The following is a 15,276-nucleotide window of genomic DNA, read 5'->3' as shown; positions in this document are numbered from 1 at the left end:
AGCATCCCACTAAAATTAGGTTAGCCTAAAATTTGCGCACATGTTTAAAGTAGAGGAAAAGCTCTCAAAGTAAGTGCTAGATAAAGAAAGTTTTTCATATCATATTCGTCTGACATCCTTCTCAGTTGTTGGATTGTTGCCTGGTGAAAACATGTAGAGATAAAAGAAAAAAAAAAAAAATCAGTCTTTGCATCTAAGGAGCTGCTGTCAAAAGGGAAAAATAATAACAAAAAGACCAAGACGTAACATCTGTCTCTCTCTAACCCTTCTTACTGCTCCCTGCTTCCCCTCTCAGCTGGAGTCCACCACTGAGCAGAACAAAAAGAGGAGCAAAGAAGAGATTGTGGACATAGACGACCCAGAGACACGTCGGTTTCCCTACCCTTTCAACGAGCTGCTGGTGTGGGCTGTGCTGATGAAAAGGCAGAAAATGTCGCTTTTCTTCTGGCAGCATGGCGAGGAGAACATGGCAAAAGCTCTGGTGGCTTGTAAGCTCTGCCGGTCTATGGGCTATGAGGCCAAGAAGAGTGACGTGGTGGACGACACCTCAGAGGAGCTCAAGGAGTACTCAAAGTAAGTTTTTCTATGACATTAAAACCTGTCTGAAAGGTATGAAATTTCTGAATTTTCTTTCTCAAAAAGCAAGGGTAAAAGCCTTTACAAACAGCACTGATGTTTTTCAGTGAGTTTGGGACGTTGGCAGTGGACCTGCTGGAGCAGTCGTTCAGGCAGGACGAGACGATGGCCATGAAGCTGCTGACGTACGAGCTGAAGAACTGGAGCAACTCCACATGTTTGAAGTTGGCTGTCTCCTCCCACCTACGGCCCTTTGTGGCTCACACCTGTACCCAGATGCTGCTGTCAGACATGTGGATGGGACGGCTGAACATGCGCAAGAACTCCTGGTACAAGGTTCATGTTCACTCTAGATATTTTTTTTGGTAACGAAAGAAAAGCCGGAGTAATTTCAGTGCGGGACCAGGGCCGTGATGTCAGGAACTCACACTGTTGAACCTCACTGAAAACCATATGTTCAGCTTAATATGTGCAATAAACATTCTGTTTAATATTTGTGTTCGATGAAGTTTTGGCAACAGGTGCGGTGTTCCTGTGTCTGGAACAAAGGTTTGCTTCTTATCTAATCCCAGTCTCAGTTCATGTACTGTTGAGGTGTTAAAATGCCACTTAGCTGAATGATACATGATGATGTAAGGAATAACAGTTCATGTCAGGAATCTTGTCTTATCTCAGATGACCTACTGGTGCAAGGTGCAGCAGCAAGGTTTTACTTATTAATTAGTAATAAATAAATAAAATAGATAGTGATAATTATAGCGCTGGGAAGAAGTATTCTTCTTAGATGTCTTCCTTGTCTTCCTGATTTTGAATTGGATTCTCACAAGGAGTGAACATGCTGTCGTTTCTTCATATTTGTTGGTTTTCTGTGACCAATAATATCAGACATTTTAATGTATCTGCATCAAGCGTGGGAACAATTTCTGCAGGGCTTGACCTTGTATTATTCTTGTCACTGGCAAGACAAATAAAATTGTGAAAAGCCACAAAACCAGGACCTTGCACTATACGGTCATTCAGATTTCAGTTTAAGTCTGTGCTTAGTCCATAAAATGTTTTCGTTTATTAAGGTGTGTAATTCAAAGGACTGTTTTGTCTCCAGGTCATTCTGAGTATCTTGGTGCCTCCTGCCATCCTACTGTTGGAATACAAATCCAAGGCTGAGATGGCTCACATCCCTCAGAGCCAGGACGACCACCAGATGACCATGGAGGACAGCGAACACAACTTCCAGAACATAGCTGAAGACATCCAAATGGTTAGATTTACTCAGTTTCTTGATCTTTATGTCTGATCAGTCTCCTATTTCTTTTTGTCATCTTTGTCATTTTCTGAAACCATAGGCTGACTGTGTTAAAGGGTTAATGAGCTGTTAACAGGTTACATCACTATTGTGTAATAAACCTTATATTCCTTTCTTCACCTGTTTCTATTTTCTCTGTTGTTTATTTGGTTACTTTTTAACTCACATGCTCCTTTTGTATTTCTTTTTTTTCCCCTTAGCTTCCTCTCTCTCTGTCTCTCATTTTCTTTCCACATTGTGGCCTGGTGTTGTCTAATTTGGGCTTTTTCAACCTCCCTGCAGGATGTGTTCAAGGAGACCAGATCCCACGACCATGTGGAGGCGAAGACTGACATGGAGACACACATTCGCTCCAGGAAGTTGCCCTTAACTAGGAAAATATATGCCTTCTACCACGCTCCTATTGTCAAGTTCTGGTCCAACACGGTACGCAAATGATGACAGGAGAGAGCACATGTATACACTCATCTCCCCCTTCATCCAACCATCAGTTTACTGGTGGTTTATCTGAGTAGGATTGTGAGTAACAGTCAGTCAAACCATTCATCTTTCCCCCTGATGCTCGGGAGGATAGATGCCACCCTAAGGCCGCGTTCAGACCAAATGCAGCAATGTGTGAAAAAACGGCAGCCCTCCCATTCATTTGAATGGGGGCGGTGCGTTTACACTGTGCAAGTGGGGACCACATAGGGCTCAGCAAAAAACTGCAGCAGCCGTCTGGCAAGAAATTGATCGTCGTGATCATCACAACGAAAGATAAAACAGTTGCTGCTGTGAAAACTCTCCAGAGTTGTAAATCCTGCCTGTGAGTTTTACAAACCGCTGCGCTGTGTTTTGGCTTCTGATAAGTCCCTAAATGCATTAATCTGTAACTCAAACTCGACTTCCTGGATCGTATTTCATTGTCTTGCTGGTACCTCATACAACACTCACCAACTGTTGCACCCCCCTGCACCATAGCACCAGATTACCAGATTTGGTCTGAATGCAACTCAATGTCACTGAACCAGACAATCTGTCATTTGGCTGTGTTTGATAGTTTCTCCATGAATACCACAAACAAGAGGGAAGACAAGGTGCAACCATGTCTTATCAGACGCCCAACAGAAAGTAGCAAGATACTAAGAATGGAAATACAGCTCTCTCACTCACTATGTATAAAAGCACTTAATGTAGACCGGTATTCTCACAGCACCTCCCATAGGAAAACCCCAGTGACACGATCATGCAACATTTTGGAATCCACCACATACAGCACTGTGCAAAAGTTTAAGGCATTCAAAGTTAAGTGAGGATGCTGTCAAAAATAATGTCATGAATAGTTTTTATTTATCAATAAACCTCATACAAACCTAAATGAAATCAATATTTGTTGTGACGGCGCTTTGCCTTTAAAACAGTACCAGTTCTCCTCTGTACACAGTTTTTCAAGGTACTTGTTGGTAAGTTGTTCCAAGCATCTTGGAAAACTGCTTCTGTCTCTTCATGTAATCCCAGACTGACTGATGAAACACAACTAGCAGCGCTAGCAGGTTAGAAGCCAGTAAAGGAACGTGTCCTTCTGGCTGCACCAGCAACACCTGCTTTGTGGAGTGAGCAGGAATCATGGATGGAGAGCATGAACCTCTTCACACATTAGTCCCTCTGGGTTCATGACCTGCACTTATTACCTGCATACCACATGTTCACAATATTTTAAGAACCACATAAGAAAAAAGGTAGTGGTAGTAGTTTAAGCTTATCCTGAAACACATCTTGCAGCGTCACATTCACACTCATGCACAGGATTATCACTCGTCTCTTCTCACTTGCTCTTACCTGTATTTATGTATTCAAGCCCGAGGCCGGTTCTCAGGGACTTAGGAGTGGTCACTGAGTTGTATTTACAGGGTCAGGGTTGTTTTACAGGCTGTTCAGGACTGAAATGTGCTGATACCATCACTGAAACGGCTAGTCTACGTAATATAGCTTATCTACATCTGTTGTACCTGCTTCCATCCTGATTTTAACACATCAGAGCAGCACTCAGCAGTGACTTACCCATCAGATGATAGTGTTAATGCCTGATTTTCCAGCACTTCACTCTTTTAGCGTCAAGGTTCAGCAGCTTTTTGAAACGGTTGACCTAATCCAAGTCATATCAATCAACTGGTCTTCTGTGTGTGTGTGTGCGTGCGTGCGTGCGTGCGTGCATGTGCAACGAACCTGCCGATTTAATTCTCATACTTTCCCACAGTCAGCAGTATGGTGGGTCTGTGTTTTTAAACACAATGGAGCTCTTTTGTGCAAACTCAAAAATGGAGTTAATATACCAAAAGTAGTTTTATTTCAGACACAAACATGTGGCTTTTCTACACGCTTCCATACAGGAGAGTTTTCAAGCTGCTCGAAGGTGCACTAAGTACTTTTAAGTGATTTGAACCCTGTCCAGATTCAACATCTTGTTGAACAAGCAAACATTTATAGCACAAAGTAAAAAAGTAAATTAATAGTGTTTGAGTGCTTGCCTTATAATTTCTCACCTTATTTATTTTTTATGTAAATTATATTCAGTGTTATTCATTTAAAAGTAATTTATGTAAATGTTTGTAAATGAGTTAATGACGAAAAAACATGAAAATACAGTAACTGATACACAGTTGCTTCATTTGGTATTTATTTCATTGTGGTTACTTTAAATTAAATCAGGATAAAGTAGCAGCAAACAATATATTCATTGGCCACAAAGGTCACAGACATGACAATTATAGTTTAAATGATAATAATAATTTTATTTAATGAGCATTTTTCAAGCAATAAGAACAAAATGCTTTTCAAAGTTTGCAAAAGTATTGTATATCATATAAAAACAAATGGATAGACTGTCATCTCTGAACTACATAGCTTGTTAGCTAGTAGGACACCTGTGATTTAAAGCTGTAGTAATTGATATTTGGACAGACAATCTCCAAAACAGACACAGACTCAGCCATGACATTAACTCATTGTAGAAGTTGGTATGACTACAGTTTGCTTGATGAGCAGCCAGTTTCAAGTCAAGTTTTAAGTCTGTAAATGACTAGTTGGTTAAAAATTCCCATCCTCATTCCTTATGTAATCCTCCCTGAACCCCTCCTCCCTCCCTTCTGAGAGCAGACTTTTTTTGGGAACTGTGAATTTCGCTTCAGATGGAGAAGATGAAGTTTCTCTCTCTCACACAGCCCTTATCCATACAGCTGAGCACTGAGGGCTCAGAGGCCAAGTGAAAACGATTTTCTCCCGACCAAAAGTGCCACGATGAGGTTGAGACCTTTCAGAGGGCCTCAGTTGACCTTGTCTCAAAATATTTCAGCGAGAGGAAGCCCCTCTCAGGAACTGTCTGAATTTAGAGGCTCTTTGTCAACACAGGCCAGTTATATTCTTCCATTCTTGGGAGAATTACTCTTCACATTCAATCAAGTATTTTCGCTCCATGTGCAACGTTGATGAGTCTTATTCTCGTGTGTCTCTTGTGGTCAGCTCTTCTACCTGGGCTTCTTGATGTTCTACTCGTACGTGGTCCTGGTGAAGATGCCTGACTGGCCTTCTCCTCAAGAGTGGGTGGTCATCCTCTACATCTTCACCTCTGCCATTGAGAAGATTCGAGAGGTATGTGCAGCAGAGTTGTTACGCACTCATTCAGAGTCTTTAAAAATAGTGAGGATGATGACTTTATTAATATGACACAGACGGTAGCTTTTGATACCAGTTCCTTTGTGTAATCCTGTCCTACAAATTAACTGAGACTGTGAACCGACTAACTTATTATTATATCACCTCCTTCTCCTTTTTTCCCCCAGATGTTTATGTCTGAAGCAGGCAAAATAAGTCAGAAGATAAAGGTGTGGTTCAGTGACTATTTCAATGTGTCCGACTTTCTGGCCATTATGACCTTCTTCATCGGCTTTGGCCTGAGGTTGGGTGGAGGGGATGCCCTCATCCCCGGGAGGACAGTTTATTGTCTCAATATCATCTTCTGGTACGTGCGACTCCTCGACATCCTGGCTGTCAACCAGCAAGCTGGGCCGTATGTTATGATGATTGCTAAAATGGTGAGTTCTTTTCTTACTGGAATAATTATTTGAATCACCAAATGCAATCATTGTAGAGGAAGTTTTCTTGGTGACATTGAGTGATTTGCTTACTAGGAACATTTCTCAGACATGCAGAGTGCAATTTAGGTGAAAGTCAAACTGTGCCTCCAGGTTTGTTCGCCTATAAGATGTTGTTTGTATTTTGTGTCTGAAACAAGACATAGCAGGCTTTGTAAGGCTGCCTCAGTATTATATTTTAGTCTTTAATGTGCCTGAACAGCAACACTTTTCGCTGTGACGGTGTGTTCACATAATGAGCAAAAGCACAGAACTATTGACTGGAAGTCACGCCACCGTGTGAATGTTTCACTATTTTACATCCATGATTCTGAAGATGCTCCCAAATTTACATAACACAGGAATATTTGCTTTATGGTCACGCCGAACATTCTGACTATCAGATACAGGAATTATATTTTATGATTTACAAATACAGTACTTTGTAGAACACTTCACATAGTAGAAGTAATATTAAAATGTTTGATAGTAATTATTTTGTGATAGATAAGGTCAGGCTTGTAGTCTGAACATACTGTTAAACTGTTGCTATGTTTTTGTGCATTCATCAATTGCTCATATTAATAATCAGTCAGTTTTTCACCAGTCCTACTATTATTTCATGTGTTAGTTCATGGTGTGGTTTTAACAAAATATTTTTACAACTTTTTGAAGTCGTAGCCCACCTTCAACAGCATATTGAAAATGGTAATATGTTAGATCAATTGATCTAAATTTTCTTTTCTTTAGTTTTAGATAGTTCAGCATTTTGGGAAAAACACTCAGTTGCTGTCTTGCCAAGAATTAAACAAAAAAATCAATGCAACGCTCATGTCTGTACAATAAATATGAAGCCAAGAGATGATTAGCTTAGCTCAACAGAAAGACTGGAAACACTTAACTGCAAGCCTAGCTCCGTTCAAAGTTGCTGTTAGTCTAATTTTTTAAGTAATGCGTTTATATCTTGTTTTCTAGCAAGCTAGTGACTTCCTGGGGTCTAATAAATGAGCTTTGGAGGTGCTGTTTCCCTCTGGTTCCAGTCTTAATGCTAAGCTAAGCTACCCAACTGCTCTCTTTAGCTTCATATTTACTGTACAGACATGAGAGTGGAATCAGTCTCTCAAAAGTCAAAGTTAATTTCCCAAAATGTCAAACTATTACTTTAAGTGATGGTAGATTTGAGTAGACCATTATATACACATTCATAGCTGTTGAGTAGTTGACAATTACTGAATCTGTCTTGGGGATTTCAATACAGCCATTATATATATTTTTTTATTTTATTTTTATTTTTTTTAACCCAGCAGTTGGAATCGACTATTTGCTTTGAAACAGGAAAAACAAACCAAATTAAAAAAAAATAGAAGAAAAGTTACTTTTTCATTTTAGCCAGTTTGAGAAGCAGTGTGAAATAAAATCCAGGGATTTGTTTATTGTGATTTTTCAAAGCAAAAGTGAGAAAGTAGTGCTGACTTGGGGTTCCCAGAGCAGACTTATGTGCTAAATAAAATCTGATGTTATAACATGACTTGAAATGAGTATGTGTTTCATCTTTTGCAGGTGGCCAACATGTTTTATATTGTGGTAATCATGGCTATAGTCCTCCTGAGTTATGGCGTACCCAGGAAAGCTATTCTGTACCCACACGAAGAGCCAAGCTGGACGCTGGCCAAAGATGTGGTGTTCCAACCATACTGGATGATGTACGGGGAAGTGTATGCCTATGAAATCGATGGTAAGGACGATGAGGATGGTAGGGGAGATTATGAGGGTAAGAACAGTTTTATTCAAAGCTTCTCAACCACAGCATGACAGCTGATTGTCACTCAAAACAAGCACTGGAAATCAAACCCACGACAGCATAATCATTGTTCCCCTCACAGCCTCTTTCACACAACATGGTTCACACACAGAAGCAGCTGTTCTCTTTGAAGAGGGCAGAGCTTTTTGCTTCACCACAGCATCGACTGCCTCGACTCAACTACAAATCGACGGGATGAAGGCAACGATTAAGCAATCGTCGCTTGAGTCGGGTGCATTTGAAGCTTAGGTGGAACAAAACACCTGGGTGTGCTCCATAAACCTGAGTTGGCATCTCGAGGTTTCACAAACTTGAAATTTATCACATGCTTTATTACTGTGAATATGATCTTTTATCTTAGAAAGGGAAGATGTGGTGAGTAGGTACATGTTAATTAAGAAGTGCAAACTTTTGTTAAAAGAAGACGTAACAAACATTATAAATATTCCTCTGTAGTTTAGCCAGTTTAATCATAATGAATACATACAATAAAAATCTAGAGACGGTTTTATATTAGAACACTAAATATATAATATTTCAATGTAAATTTGTACATTTAACCAGTCACGTTAGTCCAATTCAGACCCATCAAGGAAAGAAACTTAGTTGTAAATGCATATGAACAAGACCTGGTGTGTGTGTGTGTGTGTGTGTGTGTGTGTGTGTGTGTGTGTGTGTGTGTGTGTGTGTGTGCGCACTCATCCTAATAGGCTCCTTCTCTTCTTCACAGTGTGTGCCAATAACAGTGAGTCATCAGTAAAGAGCCTGTGTACAGCAGGAGTGTGGCTGACTCCTCTCCTACAAGCAGTCTACCTCTTTGTACAGTATATACTAATGGTCAACCTCCTTATCGCCTTCTTCAAGTGAGTGCAGAACATTTATGCATTTATGTTTTATATTTCTAATGTTCACTTGCATGCAATGGTTAAAAATATATTTTTATGGCTATCCTAATGAAAAATAGTATGCTAAATAGAAGTGTGAACAAATATAAAACCTAAACATGTTTTCAGTTTTAAAGAAAAAAACTTTAAATATTACCGGCATTCGTCTCAACATCATTATCCTCAATGTCATTTCTGAACTGTTTTCCAGCAATGTGTATCTGCAAGTGAAGTCGATTTCCAATCTGGTGTGGAAGTACCAGCGCTACCATTTTATTATGGCCTACCATGAGAAGCCTGTTCTCCCGCCCCCCTTCATCCTCCTGTGCCATATCTACTCTCTCTTCTGTATGTGCAGAAAGAGAAAGAAGGAGAATACCTACGGACCAAGTATGATCACACTACTGTCAACTGTCTGGCAGAAACCTCACGTGTTCTGCATATAGATTATTAAATAAGGGGGGATATTGAGCAGTTTTTGCCACTGATCATAAATATTTTTCAATGATTACAATTATTTTAAGTTGGATTGATTTGATTCCAGTGATTTTGAGTTTTCTAAGTGTTTAAGTGTTGCTGCTTACCACCAGCAAGGACAACAACAGTATCAAGTCTCTGCTTTCTGTTGATAAAGACCCTGTGGTGCAATATCCTGTATCCTGCACATAATCCATAATGGATTCTCCTTCTTTCAGAGCTGTTTCTCACTGAGGAAGATCAAAAAAAGCTTCATGATTTTGAGGAGCAGTGTGTGGAGACGTACTTTCATGAAAAGGATGATCAGTTTCACTCGGGGAGTGAGGAGCGTATACGTCTTACCTCAGAAAGGTGGGGTTGTTATTGCCCTTTTTTGAGGCAACGTTCAAAAACATGAAGTGTTTAAAATTAAATCAAACGATTAAGAGGAATTACTAAATTTAAATTTACTATAAATGAGTAAGAAAAATCTGACATTTTCCGAATGAGTTGATGAATATGCCATGCGACAGCACTGTTCATTAATTTCAGAGTAGATATTAGTTCTTTATATTTTCATTTTAACAATAAAATATTTTCATTTTTACAGTAGTTGTTAACAATAAGTATAGCAGGTAACAAAAGCTGAGTTGTGGGTGACTAAAGCTACTGTTTTCTGTCATTTCCAGGGTTGAGACCATGTGTCTGCAGCTGAAAGAGGTTGGGAACAAGGTCAACTTTATAAAACGCTCTTTGCACACACTGGACTCCCAGATTGGACACCTCCAGGACCTCTCAGCTCTGACTGTGGACACTCTGAAGACTCTAACTGCCCAGAGGGCATCAGAGGCCAGCAAGGTCCACAATCAGATCACCCGGGAGCTCAGCCTCTCTAAGAACGTGGTCCCCAGCATCGCCCCTGTGGCAACAGACACTGGCCCCCAATCCAAATCGTCCGTGATAGGCAAACGTAGTGTCGGTGCCTACTTCGGCTCCTCTTTTCCCCAGGCCGGAGTCAACATAGCAGATTCTCTTTTTGGGATTGGTGTAGGGGGAGGGGCTGGGACTGAAAGTAGCCGGAGAGTCGGGCCCAGCCCTGGAGCAGGACTGGGGCTGGACCCCAACCTGAATCCAGCAATGAGCCCAGAAAGGAGGGGCTTGTTTGGGCTCGGGCACCTTGCTGCAGAGGCTGGCTCCTCAGGCAGTGCCGGCTCCAGTGCCTTTGTCCAAAGTGCTGCAGCCATTTCCCCACCGGAGCTGCGTCTCCGAGGCCACTCTCTCACCCAGAGTAAGCTGACCCGTCCACAAGAGCCGGGCTATTCCGACTCCCCATCCAGCCTGCCCAATGTGCCCTCCCCTGGGGCTCAGTTCCACATCAGCAGCACCCCTTCCCAGCCCAGTGGCTCCAGCCACCCTGAACTCGCCCTAGCTGGACTTTACCAGCAGCCCCTCCAGCCAGACAGCACCACTGTAGAGTTTGGTGCGTTTGTTGGTAAGTATGAGAATGAGGCTGAATCTGGTGTTGATGAGAGGATAAAAGAGAAGGATGAGAACTGTGTGTGTGTGTATCCTACTGTTGTCGTTGTTTCGACTTCGGGCTCTGCTCGGTCTGCCTGCTTGCCTGCTTGCGTTGCAAAGCCTGACAACACAGAGGGGTTAGGAGCTGGGGAGAGAGAGAGGGAGGGGAGTTTGGGATATGTGAATGAGGCTTTCTGCGACGACGAGGGCAGATCAAGCTCTCTGAGTAGAGGAGGAAACGACACTAAAGCTGCAGGTCGGATGACCTCATCACCACCGTTTGACACCCACGAACCTAGCAGCCTGCCAAGTTTCACTCACGCCCGTGCTGCGGCATTCAGGAGACCCCGCAGACGAAGGCACAGGGAGTTGAGTTTGTCTGGACCAAAGGCTCCTCCAGCGTCCTGCTGTGAGGTTCAAAGTGGGTCTGAAGTCCCCGTTGGAAAGAGGAACATGGCAGGAGAGGCAATGAGAGGTTTGAGTTTCAGTCTAGATCAGGGCTGCGTCTGCCGGGTGCTCAGGCCTGTCCATCTCCAGATCAGGATCCCAGTAAACCTCTAAAGCTGGTGGCTTTTCCTTTCCTTTCTCCGCTCCGTCTGGACCTTTTTTGTTTGTTCTCTGTTCCTGGGTGGCTCTGAGGTTTTCAAGTATGATGTGACAGAAGCATGAATGATTGGTTGACTGGTTGAGGTTTTCTATGAATAAGGACTAACTGTTGATTTAAGGATGTGTTTGGCAGGTGGAGGTGAAGGGAGGAGTTTCTCATAAGAATCAAATGTTTGAATTGTGATTATTTCACCATTGTGGTGATGTCAGCAGATCGGACTGTGTGTTTTGCTTTCTTTGTTTTGAATGCTTTACAGAAATTGCTGTAGATTTCCTAATGGTAGCAAACAAATCATTCTTTGATTGTTTTGATGGAAACGTTACAGGCAAAGATTACGAAAAAAAAAAGTACATACAAATTTTTTGTTTTGGGGAATGTGATTTGGTGATTGAAACAGCAGGTTAAATTACACATCATTGAAAATACTAATACATTTAACACACACTCAGTCTGTGGTGTTCTCACTGTGTCTTTCTGGTTTCAGGACATAAAGACAGTTTGGACCTCCAGCACTCCACACCCAAAGAGACCTCCACCTCTAGCACACAGCACAGCCCGGCCACACAGACCAGACCGCAGGTGTGTGTGTGTGTGTGTGTGTGTGTGTGTGTGTGTGTGTGTGTGTGTATATATATCATTGTATGGTTGTTTTGTGCTCAGACAGTAGCATACGTCATTTTTAACTCAGAGGAGCTTGTAGTGTGGAACATTGTCTTAAACCTATTAAAGTCACTATTAATCAGTGTGTAGGAATAATGTTTACGTTCTCATACCTTTTCCTCTTCATCCCTGCCTGTTTTTCTGGTCACAGGGTCAGCCTGAAGGTCACGGTCACATCAGAGCAGTCAACTCCTACGCTGGCTTCACAGAGTTTGACAGGAACCCGGCTCTTCTCCATCCTGACTCCAGTAAGCTTACGATACACAAATAATGTTAATTATTTCAGTTCTCTGCAGCCCATAAATCACCAGCCGTGTCTGTGAACAGTTTTTCTGGTAACAAGTGATGGTTGGTGATCGTTCGTTGTGTTTCTGTAGCTCTGACGAAGAAGGACAAGAGCAGAGTGTCAGCTGAAGACATCCTCATCCATGAGGACCCCAGAACTGCAGTACTGGTAAGCAGTGTGTGTATTGTAAGAGTACAAAGTAGAAAAACACATCTTTGTGTACTTAAACTCTTGTTAATTTTATAAATTCCGGTTTATGTCATTGTTTAACAACTTCTCATTTCTCTACCAGGAAAGAGTTCAGGTCAAATCAGCCCAAGCCAGCAGCCTGTAAGTAACTTCCTACACACACATACATACACACACACACACACACACACACACACACACACACACACACCCTTGTTACTTTATAGGAGCTCATATACAGACACAAATCAGACCAGTTTTTGTCTGATTTAAGTCAATGTCTGGTGCTTGTTTGTCTCACATATTGAAAGCCAGCACACAGTGATAAACACTTATTGACGCCACCAAATGTAAATGCATTACACAAGCTCCTGTGTAGATTTGTAAGTCAGACTGCTGCTACATGTAATCTTTTGTTCAACTAATGCCTTTCTTTCTCTGTCTCTGTCTGTCTTGCTCCCCGTCAGTCGAGCTCCTGGGGAAGATAAACTAAATGGTAAGATCTGTCGTTTTACTGTCGTTCCTCCATCTGAATGGTTCGGCTGGGTCTGACTCGTTCTGTCTGGATCAGCTGGTTCAGCAGCATTACATGAACACTCTTATCACAGTGACATTTGACCTTTTCCCCTTCCTTTCATCCTTTCTGTGTGTGTTTGTGTGTATGTGGTATCCATACAGTAACATGGGGACAACCATTTTTCTACAATCCATTAATAACCTTTTTACTGTATTTCTAGTGTTTTTACTCAAGCATTGTCTGTCTTTGGTTTGGTTGTGACATTGCTTTAACAACATCATAGTGTTTTGAAAGACAACGGGTCACGGCGCCTCCAGAATAGTGTAGAATAATTAAAGGTTTATTCCAGACAAGGTGACAAGAATTTGACTGATAATCTGAGGCAGTCGAGGAATATCTCAAATCTTTACAAACTGGTCACTTCACTGGAACATATAAAAACCTTCAGGCCTACTTGCAGACACTGCATCATACGATAGTTTTTCAGTTACTTATACTTCATGTAGGTGTAGTAATGTTGCTGGATGAAAGCTTCATCGTGCCTCATTTTGTGGTTACAGCCGCAGTTGCTCTCTACACACCACGCCACACTCACCTCGGAGCCAGAAAGGACTGTGAGTAACCTGCACTGACCAACCAAACAGCACAAAGTTTTTTTTTTTTATACCATGAATACCTGCACTCGCAATTAGGGCTGATTAGTCGACTGAAAAGTAATGAACTATTTTGATAAATAATTAATGTTTCAATTGTTTTTCAAGGATTTTCTGCTTCTCTCAGTTTTATATAACTGAATATCTTTGGACAAAACTAGCAATTTGAAGGTGTCACCTTGGGCAATTTTTCACAACTTCTTCACATTTAATAGATTAAATGATTTAATGAGTTAATGGAGAAAATAATCAGTATTGAAAATAATTAAATTTCAGTCCTGCTCCCAATATTTACCATTTCTTAACAGAAAGACCAATAAACTGATGACACTAAGAGGAAGGTCTGGCAATGATAATATTTATCATCTAGCATGAGAAAACAAGGAAATTCCAAAAAAATCTTAAATAAAATTAAAATTTATTTAAAAAAAAAAAACCCATAAAGCTCAGGTTTATATAATGTTTATAATTTATTAATGTTTCTGTAACCTTCTGACTTTGAATTATAGAAGGAATCACAAATATATTACCCAGATAAAAAATAAAAATATTATCATATTTGCACATTTTTATGACATTCTCATGCCAGTGCAGAGGCATTATGTTTTCAGGTTGTCCTTCCATCCCATTCTCGTGAACGCAGGAACGCCTGGAGAGAATTTCATTACATCTGGCACAAACATCCACTCGGACTCAAGGATGAACTGATTAGAGTTTGGTGGTCAAAGGTCAAGGTCACTGTGACCTCACAAAACACATTCTTGGCCATAACTCAATACACTAATTATGACACACAAATGTCTAATAGGATAAATGAAGAAGTGACATCTTATATGTCAATATAGTGATACCTCATTTCGCCAGAAAATAAACTTGATGCCTTTTTACTATATTCCATCAAAGTCTTCATTACAAATATTACATGAGCCTGGACAAACATGGATGTAAACTGCAATTTGACTGGTTGGCGGAGGTGTACAACCATGAGGCGGTGTTTACCTAGCAACAGAATGTACTTCCAGTAAAACTGTTGCACTAAACTTGAGCATGATGCCTGTTTCTGTGCCTCCGTTGTTGTGAAGTAGTAAAGAGACATCTACTGGTGGATACTGGAACAACTCAGGGTGTTTTTGTTGGATTAATGCGCTCAGATGATTGATCAGTGATCACCACTTGCAGGTTCACTGACTGCCATCAATTATTTCTGTAGAACATTTTGCAACAAGATTAACAGTCAACTTTTTTTTTTTCTCTGTAGCTATTGGCTCACCTTTCAAGCCCATAGAAAGCTACCAGTACTCAGGTGAGATATGGATTCAAGAGAATATGCTGCATCATTATGTTTTCATGTATTATTTAAGTTTCCAGAATCAGTAATTAGTTTATAGGTGAAGACAAAGAGCAATTAATAATCATACAAAGTAGTTTTACCTCTGTTCACTCCTCTACTGCAATTGTCTTAACCTGTGTGTGTGTGTCTGTGTGTGTCTGTGTGTGTGTGTGTGGATGTGGATGTGTGTGTGTACACCTTCCCTCTGCAGCTGTCGAGCGCAACAACTTGATGAGGCTGTCCCAGAGTATCCCCTTCACCCCGGTGCCCCCTAGAGGTAAGAGTGGATCACGGTGCATTCCCAGATATGTCAGGTCAGCTGATAACCTTTGCCGACTGTTCTGAGGAACGACGGCAGGCAGTTTGAGAATGAGGAAGTAAGGAGAC

The 15,276-nt window shown here is 41.2% G+C and overlaps 1 protein-coding gene across 5 annotated transcripts in view; it reads left to right on the top strand.

Annotated features, from left to right (window-relative positions):
- trpm7 (transient receptor potential cation channel, subfamily M, member 7) overlaps nucleotides 1-15,276 on the top strand; it is a 41,838-nt gene that overhangs the window by 21,751 nt on the left and 4,811 nt on the right. For 2 of the 5 annotated variants that reach the window (XM_044340090.1, XM_044339931.1), the window contains exons 16-34: nucleotides 296-573; nucleotides 684-912; nucleotides 1,679-1,834; nucleotides 2,162-2,305; nucleotides 5,378-5,506; nucleotides 5,698-5,949; nucleotides 7,549-7,759; nucleotides 8,520-8,652; nucleotides 8,885-9,063; nucleotides 9,369-9,501; nucleotides 9,819-10,621; nucleotides 11,739-11,833; nucleotides 12,066-12,162; nucleotides 12,292-12,368; nucleotides 12,493-12,530; nucleotides 12,857-12,885; nucleotides 13,467-13,520; nucleotides 14,818-14,862; nucleotides 15,101-15,166. In XM_044340090.1, coding sequence (XP_044196025.1) covers nucleotides 296-573; nucleotides 684-912; nucleotides 1,679-1,834; nucleotides 2,162-2,305; nucleotides 5,378-5,506; nucleotides 5,698-5,949; nucleotides 7,549-7,759; nucleotides 8,520-8,652; nucleotides 8,885-9,063; nucleotides 9,369-9,501; nucleotides 9,819-10,621; nucleotides 11,739-11,833; nucleotides 12,066-12,162; nucleotides 12,292-12,368; nucleotides 12,493-12,530; nucleotides 12,857-12,885; nucleotides 13,467-13,520; nucleotides 14,818-14,862; nucleotides 15,101-15,166 — 3,148 coding nt within the window. Of the gene's footprint in view, nucleotides 1-295; nucleotides 574-683; nucleotides 913-1,678; nucleotides 1,835-2,161; nucleotides 2,306-5,377; nucleotides 5,507-5,697; nucleotides 5,950-7,548; nucleotides 7,760-8,519; nucleotides 8,653-8,884; nucleotides 9,064-9,368; nucleotides 9,502-9,818; nucleotides 10,622-11,738; nucleotides 11,834-12,065; nucleotides 12,163-12,291; nucleotides 12,369-12,492; nucleotides 12,531-12,856; nucleotides 12,886-13,466; nucleotides 13,521-14,817; nucleotides 14,863-15,100; nucleotides 15,167-15,276 lie in introns of those variants that run through there. The other 3 variants (XM_044340019.1, XM_044340163.1, XM_044340240.1) reach the window with 3 other exon arrangements.

The sequence above is a fragment of the Thunnus albacares genome, chromosome 1 (assembly GCF_914725855.1).
Source record: "Thunnus albacares chromosome 1, fThuAlb1.1, whole genome shotgun sequence".
Classification (NCBI taxonomy): domain Eukaryota; kingdom Metazoa; phylum Chordata; class Actinopteri; order Scombriformes; family Scombridae; genus Thunnus; species Thunnus albacares.
This window is presented reverse-complemented; position numbering and strand designations above follow the sequence as displayed.